The sequence below is a fragment of the Polistes fuscatus genome, unplaced genomic scaffold (genome assembly GCF_010416935.1).
Source record: "Polistes fuscatus isolate 324 unplaced genomic scaffold, CU_Pfus_HIC Scaffold4, whole genome shotgun sequence".
Taxonomy (NCBI): Eukaryota; Metazoa; Arthropoda; class Insecta; order Hymenoptera; family Vespidae; genus Polistes; species Polistes fuscatus.
Genome location: NW_025113118.1, coordinates 10359024 through 10371115, shown reverse-complemented (window position 1 = coordinate 10371115; position 12092 = coordinate 10359024). Strand labels below are relative to the sequence as shown.

Below are 12092 nucleotides of genomic sequence, written 5' to 3'. Positions count from 1 at the left end.
TCGATTTATTTTCAACTTTGATTTGATTTATATTCTACTTTTCATATTATATATATATAGATATATATGTTATTTTTGGATAGAAATGCAAATGTCATTTTTATTGAATTATTAATATTGAATTTTTCTTTTTAACTAAGTTAAATATTGGCATTACTTCGTTGGTTTCGAAGGAATAATACTGTTACTGCGTAAACGGTGATTTCATTATGTAAAATATTATAATATTGATATAAATATAATGAGATAATAATGAATTATTTTTATTATCTATTTTTTTTTTCCAAGAAATTTCATTAAGTGATAAGAATGAAGGTTACATTGAATATACTATTAAACGGTAATAAACTCTAATAGATCTTTACCCTATTCAAACGATGAGATCATAGTGCAGAGGGTTAATAAATGAATAAATACGCTATCAAAAATGTATTATTAACTATTCCTCGACGAATGTTTCATAATGTTATAAAAATGAAATTAACAATTAATATATGAACGAAAGAACAATAAACTGTAAAAGAAATAACAGTAACAACGGAAAATAGTAAATAGATAATAATAAATACACTATGAAAAGGGTATTTTTAATTATTCTTCAACGAATATTTCATAGTATGATAAAAAATGAATTTGTATATAGAAATGAGCATTGTATACATAGATGAAATAATAATAAACTGTAAAAGAAATAACAATAATAATGGGAAAAAATAAATAGATTAATAAATGCACTATGAAAACTGTATTGTTAACTACACTTTAAAAAATGCTTAATAATGTGATAAAAATGAATTTATATGTATAGAAATGAACATTGTATACATAAATGAAAGAATAATGAACTATAACAAAAAGTAACAATAATACTGAACAACAAAAATGATAAATAGATTAATAAATATATTATAAAATAATATTATTAACTATTAATCAATGAATATTTCCATCTATGATAAAAAAATGAATTTGTATATAGAAATGAACATTGTATAAATAAATAAAAGAATAATAAACTATAACAAAAAGTAACAATAATACTGGAAAAAAATGATAAATAGATTAATAAATATATTATAAAAATAATATTATTAACTATTAATCAATGAATATTTCTCAGTATGATAAAAAATGAATTTGTATATAGAAATGAACATTGTATAAATAAATAAAAGAATAATAAACTATAACAAAAAGTAACAATAATACTGAACAAAAAAAATGATAAATAGATTAATAAATATATTATAAAAATAATATTATTAACTATTAATCAATGAATATTTCTCAGTATGATAAAAAATGAATTTGTACATAGAAATGAACATTGTATAAATAAATAAAAGAAAAACATACTATAAAAGAAATACATTACCCTATTCCGAAAGTTCTTGTTCTCGGTATCCAATTTATCAGGTGGGCAGGATGGCGTGGGACGGTGGTGAGAGTTCGGTGCGGGGTTGGTGCCGACGATGGGGTTGGCATTCCCGTCTATCATATCCGAGCCCGAGGCACTTGTATAAGCTGCAGTGGAGCCACCGAGGACGAGGCCTTGCCTGGAGGACGGCAACGAGGGCATTCCTCCGTGTACCACCACCACAGTGGGACTGTCAGGTCGACCTTGCGACCTGCTTCCTTTATGCACCACTATGCTCGGTACTGAAACAATAATAATAAGTATTCGTGAAGACAACGATAATTGTTTATTGTCTTTTAACATTCATACCAAAAATATAATAACTCATCCTTGCTTCGTTAAAGTTGGATTTAATAATATTCAATTTGTTTGTTGAAATGTTATTTTCTAGTTTTCAATTTTTCGTTATACCTATCTCGATCAAAAACCACGTGATAGGTTATTTTTCTAATAGAGATAATAGATGATAGATAAATTAATAGAAGAAAAATCTCTGATTGGGTAAAATGCGTTTAGCAAATATTAATAATATTCAATTTGTTTGTTGAAATGTTATTTTCTAGTTTTCAATTTTTCGTTATACCTATTTCGATCAAAAACCACGTGATAGGTTATTTTTCTAATAGAGATAATAGATGATAGATAAATTAATAGAAGAAAAATTCTGATTGGGGGAAATGCGTTTAGCAAAGATTAATAACTCATCCTTGTTTCGTTAAAGTAAGATTAATAATATTCGATTTATTTGTTCAAATGATTTTTTCTAGTTTCCCTTTTTCGTTATACCTATCTCGATCAAATGCAAAACCACATAATCCTTTTCTTTTTTAATAGAGACAATAGATGACAGATAACTTAATAAAAGAAAAATTCTTATTGGGGGAAATGCGTTTAGCAAAGATTAATAACTCATCTTTGTTTCGTCAAAGTAAGATTAATAATATTCGATTTATTTGTTCAAATGATTTTTTCTAGTTTCCCTTTTTTCGTCGTAATTATCTCGATCAAATGCAAAACCACATGATCCTTTTCTTTTCTAACAGAGATAATAGATGACAGATAACTTAACACTAGATTTACGGGTGTTTCATTGATTATTTTTTAATGACTTAGAAACATTGTTTGAATGGAGGGTTGAGTAGAGGAGAGGAATTAATATTTACGTATATTTCATTACGCAACTAAAAACCAACAGATATTTAAAAAAATTAATATTTAAGTTATTTATATATATAGTAATAAAATTGTTAATGAGTCAAATTGGCTCAGTCCGTAAATCTAGTGTTAATAAAAGAAAAATCTCTGATTGGGGTGAATGTTTTAAGCAAAGATTTGCTTTTCATAGATCACTCGGAAGATTTAGTCTAATTCTGAATTAGAGAACATTTTCGTGAAGCAACGATGTTCTATGGGATATAAACGGATTAACTTGTTTTTAGGACTAGAGAAAGATAAAGAGAAAGAGAGAAGTAAAATCCAAGTGAAGCGTGAAAACACTTACTCTCCAGGCGGGCCATGTGTTAATTGCGTCATGGGGTTACGGTGTAGGGCTCTGCGACTGATGGTTTTTTTTGCTTTGCTTTGCTTTACTTTACTTTGCTTTGCTATGTTTTACTTAGTTTTTCTTTGATTTGATTTTTTGTTTTTGTTTTTGTTGAAACAACAGGTGAAACAGGGTTAATACGCTAATCTTTTGGGTGACGTGCAGCTCGTTGGGCTGATACAAGGAGCCAGATCACTGCACGACCACCTTCCAACATCGTACATTCTGGAACCAGACACAACACAATCCTTGATTGTCAGCTTACATCATCACAATTTTGCTTTTCCATATTGATAATATATTACAATCAGTGTTAATCAGTATCGAACGATTTTTCTTTGAAATAGAAATGATCGAAAATAGAATAAAAAGAAAATAAAATAATAAATAAAAATGATGAGAAAGGCGCGCAAGGAAAAAGAAAATAAAAAAGAAAAAAGAAGAATAAGAATAAGAATAAGAAGAAGAAGAAAAAGTGGAAAATTTGTTCACCATCCTGTGAAAAAAGTTATTTTCATCGTTATATCGATTATAAACGGGAACTTTGTTTCATGCTAAATGAATTAAACGTTAATAGAATTATTTTCGTTCCTTTAGTTAAATCAAATTAAATCGAACCTCCACGGCGAATAAAATGTTCCTATTGGTCGATATTTTCAAAACTACGATCGTACCGATCGAATATATACTTACTAATTGACCTCGTTTAATGAATTGCATTACCGACAGTGTGGGTATTTGAATAACTAAAAGAGATTCTATACAAAGGCTAATATTTTAACAAATGGAATACATTTGAATACGAAACTAACATACATATTGCAGATATACCGATATATACATGCGTTATCTATGTTCCTAGGTTTTAATACGTTAATACTTTCTCCGTTATTCGATCGCTAAAAATATGTTTCTTCTTAATATTAAACTTAAGAACGATATTAAAAGAATTAATAATAAAATATTTAGAAAAAGAAGAAGAGAAGAAACAAAAAATGTGAAAATCATCGAAACAATATTTTCAATAAAATCAATGATACCCCAAAGAAATTGGGGGAATTAATTTTTTTCTTGTTTTTTTTTCAAGGGTAACGAAAGAAAGAAAGAAAGAAAGAAAGGAAAGAAAAAAGAAATAAACTATTAAAAAAAAAATATATCAAAAGAAACAAATCTCAAATGGTTTTAAAGATCAACGAACCTCCTCCAATTGGTTCCTATCTTCATTGTAGAAAATAGAGAAGAAAAAGATCGTTGATATTTTCGAAGTAATTTATTGAAATCAAAAAGAAGAAGAAGAAGAATGAATACTATTTCTTCGATTCCAACATCACTTTCATTTCGATCTTATCAACATCGGGGCTTTAACTTAACTTTTTTTCACAAGATCTTAAATCTTCGATAGTTCCTGCTAAATCAATGCACGAATTCAAATTTATATTAGGTTTCTCTTTCTCTTTCTTTCATTCTCGTTTAAAGATCGATTCTTTTTGATCTTATCTAGTTTCTTCTCTCTCTCTCTCTCTCTCTTTTACTCTCTTTCTCTTTCTCCTGTAACTTTTTCTCTCTCTCTCTCTTTCTTTCTCATCGTTAAGTTAATCCTTTTGAAGGATTACTTTGCCAAAGACAAATTAATCAAAATGAAATTATCGAAATCGTCTGATTGCTAACACTTAACAAACAATTTAGAAAGATCATTGTATAAAGCAAAAAGAAAAAATAAAAAAACGAGGATAATGAAGGAATGGGTTAGAAGGGAAAGGGACAGGAGGAGGGTTTGAAAGAGGAAAAACGTTCGAAATGTCGTCGGTAGATCGTAAAATCTTAAATCGTTTGTGAAAATGGGCTCGTAAACGAGACACGATGAATAACCGTGACTAAAATCTCGGTATTATTTCTATATATATATATATATATTATATTATATATATATTTCATGATATATTGATATAAGGAAAATTTTCTATATTTTCTCTTATCGTGTTTCGATTCATCAAAATTTGACAGGATTCTAACGTGGATGCGTAAATCGTTCTTGAAGTTTCGAATCGAAATATAAATCAAATTTTTATTTCGTATACTTACTATTAGAAAATAAATAATAAATAATAAATAATAATAATAATAATAATAATAATAATAATAATAAACAAAAAAATTGTTGAACGACTTATAGGAAAAATATCAAACGATATTTCTATCTCTCTCTTTCTGTATATATGTGTATGTGTGTGTGTTACAATTAATCGAAGATCGAAATGTTTATTTTCAGAAAGATATACCAAATGAAAGTAAGACGTATAAGATGGATATATTATAATAATTGTAAAAAAAAAAAATATATAAAGAAAAGAAAGAGATAGGAATTGACGAAAAGAACAAGAATATATTGTACAAAGTATTTTCAAATATCTCGGTTCACCGTTCTCCTCCTTTAAGGTTTATTTACACACACGTATAAACATAAACAGTAACACAGAGAAAGAGAGTGATAGTGAGAGTGAGAATGAGAATGAGAAAGAAAAAGAGAGAAACAGACAGACAAACAGACAAAGAGAGAGAGAGAGAGAGAGAGAGAAAGAAAGTGTGACAAAATGATTTCCATTTTCACTTTACATATTTTCTATCTCTCTCTTTTTCTGTAATATATTCTTTGACAAATTCGTATCACACCATGATCGTAGCAACATGAGTCACGCGTTTTTCAACGACAACAACACAACAGAAGTAGAAGAGAAGTAAGAAACATGAATATTAACATGAGCATGAGCACGAGCATGAGCACGAGTTACAAAGTAACACACCGTTACAAACGAACGCGCGAAACGTTGTTACGATCGATGAATCATAATCGTTTGAGATGATCTAGTAGTTGTCGAGGAATAAGAAAAGATCAATCGATCTAATATGAAAAGATCGACCTTTCAAATGTAAAAATAACGTATAACAAAAACAACAAAATTAAATATTTCTCAATAAATACGAACACACACACACGCATATATATATTATATATAATATACACACGCACAGAAAAATAAATAAAGAAAGAGAGAGAGAGATGAGGTAAATAATGATTTAGAGATCCTGTATAGAAAAAAATAAAAAAAAAAGTAAAGGAAAAAAAGAAAAAAAAATATTTCACCAACCCTTTTTTTCCTCTTCTTATCTAATTTCCAATAATGATAACAGTAACAGGATAACGGTAACATCAACTCTCCTTTTCACTTATCTCAACCAACAACCACAAGAGAGAGAGAGAGAGGGAATAGTAGAGAAGAAGGAATAGATAAAGAAAGAAAAAGGAGAGAGAGAAAGAGAGAGAGAGAAAAAGAAGGCAAGGCACGCTTTGGCAAAACTCCACAGCGTCTCTCGAAAATAGCAAACACACTATCTCTCGCCCCTTCCACTATGTATCCAGAACATGATTTTCGCACGGATCTTTGTGTCCGTCCGTCCGTCTGTCCGTTCGTCCGTCTATCTATTTCTCTCTCTCTCTCTCTCTCCCTGTATTATTTTTCAATCAAATTTTTCAATAATATAATAATAATAATAATTACAATAATAGTAATAAAGAGAGAGAGTGTATAACAGGGAAAAAGGAAGAGGAAAAGGTAGTAATAGAGAGAAATAAAAAGTAAGTCAAGAAAAGTAGTAGTAGTGGTGATATATAAGAATATAAGAAGTATACGAAGAAGATAAGATAAGTAAAGAGAATAAAAATAAAGAGAGAGAGAGAGAGAGAGAAAGGGAGGGAGAGAAAGAGAAAGAGAAAAAGAGAGAAAGAGAGAGAGACGATATCAAAGTCTGAACTCTGACGGAAGGACCTGGACCAGCCGCAACGTACAAACCAAGAGGAATAGCACGATACACCACCACGATGCGTCAACGCGGGACCGCTTCGCGCGAGAGACTGAGAGAAAGAATGACCGAGCGAGTGAGTGAGCCAACCAATGAGCGAATGAGCGAGTGAGAGAAAGAGAAAGAGAGATAGAACACGCTCGAGCCACTGTGCGCGCGCGAGAGCAAGAGAGACAGAGATAGAGAAACGCGTACCACCAACTCCCCCACCACTTGCTCAACGCTTTCCAGAGGTGCAAGAGTGGGGAGTGAACCGATGGTGCGCGCCACTAGGAGGGGGATGAATGAGATAGATAGATAGAGAGAGAGAGAGAGAGAGAGAAACGCGCGCACGCGTGCACTTGCTCGACATACGGGCCAGGCGTATTTTCTCTCTCTCTCTGTCTAACTCCCACTGTATTACCCTTTCTCTCTCTCTCTCTCTCTCTCTTTCTCTCTCTCTCTCTCTCTTTCTAATACATAGTAGTATCATCTCTCTAACGGGCGTACCGAGAAACGTTCAACCCCTGTGGGGACCTTGCATTTCACTATTTTTTTTTCTTTTCCTTTTCTTTTTTTTCTTTCCTTTCTTTTTCGTAACCTTTTCTCTCTCCTTTTTTTTTGCCTTTTTTTCCTATTTTTTTTTAACGAAGTATAGTACGTCATATACGTTACGAGATCGAAATTTGTTATTTCATTTTGTTAGAGGTTATGCTTTGTTTTTCTCTTTACGTTCGTAAAATTCACTTTTCTAAACACACTCTATGATGAAACAATTTTTTTTTGTTGGCGATAAAAAAGTGAAAAATAGAGAGGAAGAAGAAGAAGAAGAAGGAGAAAAAACACACAAGATAGTTTACGGTGTAAAGATTTAATAGAACAAATGATGGGCTAATGAATTTTTGTGTAATAAGATTAAAATGCAAAAAGGCATTTGAAAGAATGTGTACTTGTGTGTTTTTTTGTCTTTTTACTTCCTTTGTTTTTTTTTTTTAATCGATAAAGATGAAAGTTTTAAATGAAATCGTAGAAGAAAATTGTTGCGAAGAGTAGTGGTTTTTCTCTCTTTATTTTTTTTTTTTTTTAAATGAAAATTTCTCGATGCAACGATAATTTATTATAATGAAGGAACAGGGGAAGTTTATTAAATTAATTTGATTAACCAAATATACGATGATATTGACAGATATTATATCGGATAATCATGAATTCAAATAATTACGATATAATAATAATAATAATAATCATAGAATTGAGCAATTAATCTATTAATCGAATTAACTGGTAAGATAAATTCTCAATTTATTTTTCCAACGAAGAGATGTATAAGTCTACCTTTCTAGTATCGTTGAAGAAAGATAAAAAGAAGAAGAAAAAGAAAAAAGAAAACGTTTACGATCATTCTCCAATCATTTTTCTTACGATCAATTTAAAGTTATAATCCATCTTTGGTAAAAAAATAAACCCCGAGATTACTTTTTGAAATAATAAGACAAATAAATAATTGCAGGATTTATAAATGACATAGGGATTGGGGTAGTGCGATTCGATATTTTCAGAAAGGAATATTGGTGTAATGCATACATATACATAACATATGTTTACATTCGTAAATATTTTTTACACTGCCTATCGAGTTATTAAACAAATATTGGTTTTGTTGTTACAACGTTTTCACTTTATTCGTCTTTCTTTCTTTCTTTCTTTCTTTATTTCTTTTTTATTATTTTTATATTGGTTTTTATTTCGGAAACACGAGATGAGATTTTTAATCAATTACTCTCTCTCTCTCTCTCTCTCCGAGTGAATATTTTCAAGCATTTTTTTTCTCTCCGTAACTTAAAAAAAGAGAAATTGAAAGAAGCAAAAAGATACAAAAAAACGAATAATAATATTAGGAAGACGAGAGGAAAAAAGAGAGAGAGAGAGAGAGAGAGAGAAAGAAGAAATAGGGTTATATATTATAAATGAAAAAATTCCATGAAAGGTGCTTTAGATTCCATGCAAAATAAAAGTAGTACCGGTAAATTTGTTGGAGAGGGTGTTGTGGAGCTCGTAAAGGACAACCAAAGGTACAGAAAGTACGGCAAAGGGTGACCGGGGGCAAAGAAATAAAAAGAGAATGAAAAAGAAAAAAAAAGAGACGGGTGTGGTGAGGGGGGGAGTGGGATACGAGAAGATGGAAAGAAACAAACAATTTTTTGTTTCATCTTTCAATTAATTTCCCCGTACACGTTAATTCTTTTATTTATTTATCTTTGTTGTTATTAAATTTCGTTTTTATTTTTTAATTTTTTCTCTAGTTCATTTTTATTTTACGAAACCAACGGTGGTACTTGTCGAACAGAGGAATGGGGGTAGGGGCGGGGTGAGGGTAGTTCAGCTTTAGCGTAAGATCGGCTTAAAAAAAGAATTCGTTTGATGAGTTAGGTGGGCTGTAAGCCAGGAAAATACTGCGGGGATGATAGGAGAACAAATGGGAAGGTAGGAGGAGGAAGAAGCAGAAGAAGAAGAAGGAAAAAAAATAAAAAAAGAAATAAAAAAAAATAGAGATGGGAGGAAGCGAACGTAAAATCGCATATGCTATATTCTATATATGTGCCTTATATTTATTATATATTTAATAGGAGTATGTGTGTGAATCTGTGGGTACGTGATTACGTATCAACGTTTATACATAAGCAGATACAAAGCAGCGTATCATCGAATGAAAAAGAATGAGAAAGAAGATAATAGTGATTCGTTCGACCGATAATAGAGGAAAGAGTCTCGAGAAATATCAGATATCGAGTATCGCGTTACCTTGTTCAATATGAAAACCCGTTTATCTCGACCGTGTGAACAAATCTTTTTCTATTTCTAATTCGATATTTATAAACTATCGTAACGGTAACATATTAATGATTATTTATTTATGTTCGACATGTTAAAATCAGATAATTTTAATTGTTCACAATTTTTCATGATTCGTTCATATATATTTATTATGATATAGATATTATTATAAATAATAATTAAATAATCAATCGATAAAATATATGTGTCTTATATAAAAGTTTTATAAAATTGATTTATTTTGTAAAACCAAATGCATTTTACTTGGCTAAATAAATAAATCTAAATTTACTATATATATATATATTAAATAAAATAATATTACAATATTAATATAATATATATAATTTATGTGCATGTAAATATCTTTTTTATTTTTATAAAATATATCCAAAATTATATTTTCATTTTTATCTTAATTCGGATCACAAAAAAAGAGTATACAAATAGATAAATATGTTAAAAAAAAAAAAGAAAAAAAGAACGTTGATCGATAATCTCATCTTTTTAATGAACCTACCCCAACACCTCCCACCCTCATCTTAAGAAAAATTTCATCAAACTGTCTACTTTCTTTCCGGAAAAAAAGAGATTTCTTCGTTGCGTGCAGCAAAGCAAGATGAGAGTGAATTTCGAATAATCGTCACTTATTTATTTATCGTAAAGGCTTCATCGAAAGGCTGTTCGTGAATTGGTAACAAAAGATCAGTAAGAGGAGAGAGAAAGAGAGAGAGAGATAGAACTATATAAGAGCAATAAAAAATTTATATATCGGAATCACGGAATGTAGTGTACAAGTATTATTTATAGTATCACGTAACTTCAATATACTCTATATACTACTGACAATAAAAGTATTCCGAATATAATAAAATTCTACCTCCTTTATTATTTAATTAAATATAATTATTCTATTAAAAACAGATAAAAGAGAATTATATGTGTAAACAAAAAGAAAAAACAAAAACAAATTATTTAATCACATGATTACTTAAAAATAATATATACTAATACAGTGAGTCAAAAAAAATATACTCATTTACGATTTTAATAATAAAATATATATATAATATTTATAATAATTATAATAATTTATATATTATATGAAAAATCACAGTAAACGAAATTAAGACAAATATTTAATATTTCTTATTTATCATTATTATTATCTAAATTAGTATCTAAATTATAATATATATATTTATTTATTTATTATTCTTTCAATTGAATTCTCAATGCATATTCAATTTATAATCCATGTATATACTTAGTTGTATGGAATAAAAAATAATCTAATATAAATAGAACGAAGAAACAAAAGGAACAATAAAGAAAAAAGAAATAGAGAAAGAGAGAGAGAGAGAGAGAAAAGAAGAAAGATTGACACTTGAGAAGTTATTCTATCGAAAATCGTTTAAATCACAGAGACGTGCGCCAAAAAAAAAAAAAAAAAAAAAAAAAACAAAAACAAGAAAATCAATCATTCTAATTTGAAGATAATCATCGGTGATTGAAGGGGAGGGTAGATAGGAGGTACGACTATCGATCGTACGTGCCATTCGCCAACAAAATTCGTCGAGGCAAACTAATCTCATCCGTTTGGTTCGGAATCCATGCGAAAACTAGAGATGGAAAGAGAGGAGAATAGTTTCGTATGCAGTTCTCGTGTCGTACGATGGACATCACTATCGCATCCCCTATACCATGACACTTTAACGATTTCACTACGTGCTTCAACACACCCCTCCCCTTCACCCCTACCTCAACCTTTCTCGTCATCTACCTTTTCTTTTGCTTCTTCTTCTTCTTCTTCTTCTTTTCTTTATTAATTTTTCGTTCTAGTTTATTTACTTTCGGTTTACTTTTAAACGACTTCGAAACCGATTAGTACGAAAACTTCGGGATTAATTTATGATACCATGAATGTTGTATGTGTGTGTGTGTGGGGGAGGAGGTATGGTGTACTGATAATCCAAAGGAAAAACACATTTAACTTCATTCGTTTGAACTTTGCGTAACTTTTATGTTATATATATACTTATATAAATTATTATATAAGTTATATATATACTTAATACTAGATTGCCGAAGGGAGTCAATTTCTACTCATCATTTGCGATTTTATTCCTATATATATATTTAGAATAATTTAAATAATTTTGTTAGAAAAATATATGTGTTGATTTTCAATAGAATTATGAAATTTATACAAATATTATATTAATTTCTTTCCCTTTTCTCACTCGTTAGTTCCTAAAATATGTGAGTCAAATTAATTTATTTGCGATTTTAATAATAAAATATACATAATATATGTAATAATTATAATAATTCATTATACGAAAAATCACAATAAACGAAATTAAGATAGATATTTTTTTATAACAATTCTTATTTATCATTATTATTAATATTCAAGTATCTAAATTATATATCGAATATATTTTCTTATTTAAATAT

The 12092-nt window shown here is 29.3% G+C and overlaps 1 protein-coding gene across 22 annotated transcripts in view; it reads right to left on the bottom strand.

Moving 5' to 3' along the window:
* LOC122521053 (R3H domain-containing protein 1-like) overlaps window positions 1–12092 on the bottom strand; it is a 54378-nt gene that overhangs the window by 8535 nt on the left and 33751 nt on the right. For 2 of the 22 annotated variants that reach the window (XM_043641473.1, XM_043641453.1), the window contains exons 1-4: window positions 6785–6904; window positions 4159–4365; window positions 2919–3185; window positions 1376–1659 (exon numbers count right to left, since the gene is read on the bottom strand). In XM_043641473.1, the coding sequence (XP_043497408.1) occupies window positions 1376–1659; window positions 2919–2934 (300 nt within the window). In that variant the 5' untranslated portion in view covers window positions 2935–3185; window positions 4159–4365; window positions 6785–6904. Of the gene's footprint in view, window positions 1–1375; window positions 1660–2918; window positions 3186–4158; window positions 4369–6106; window positions 6343–6770; window positions 6914–12092 lie in introns of those variants that run through there. The other 20 variants (XM_043641456.1, XM_043641460.1, XM_043641471.1 and 17 more) reach the window with 20 other exon arrangements.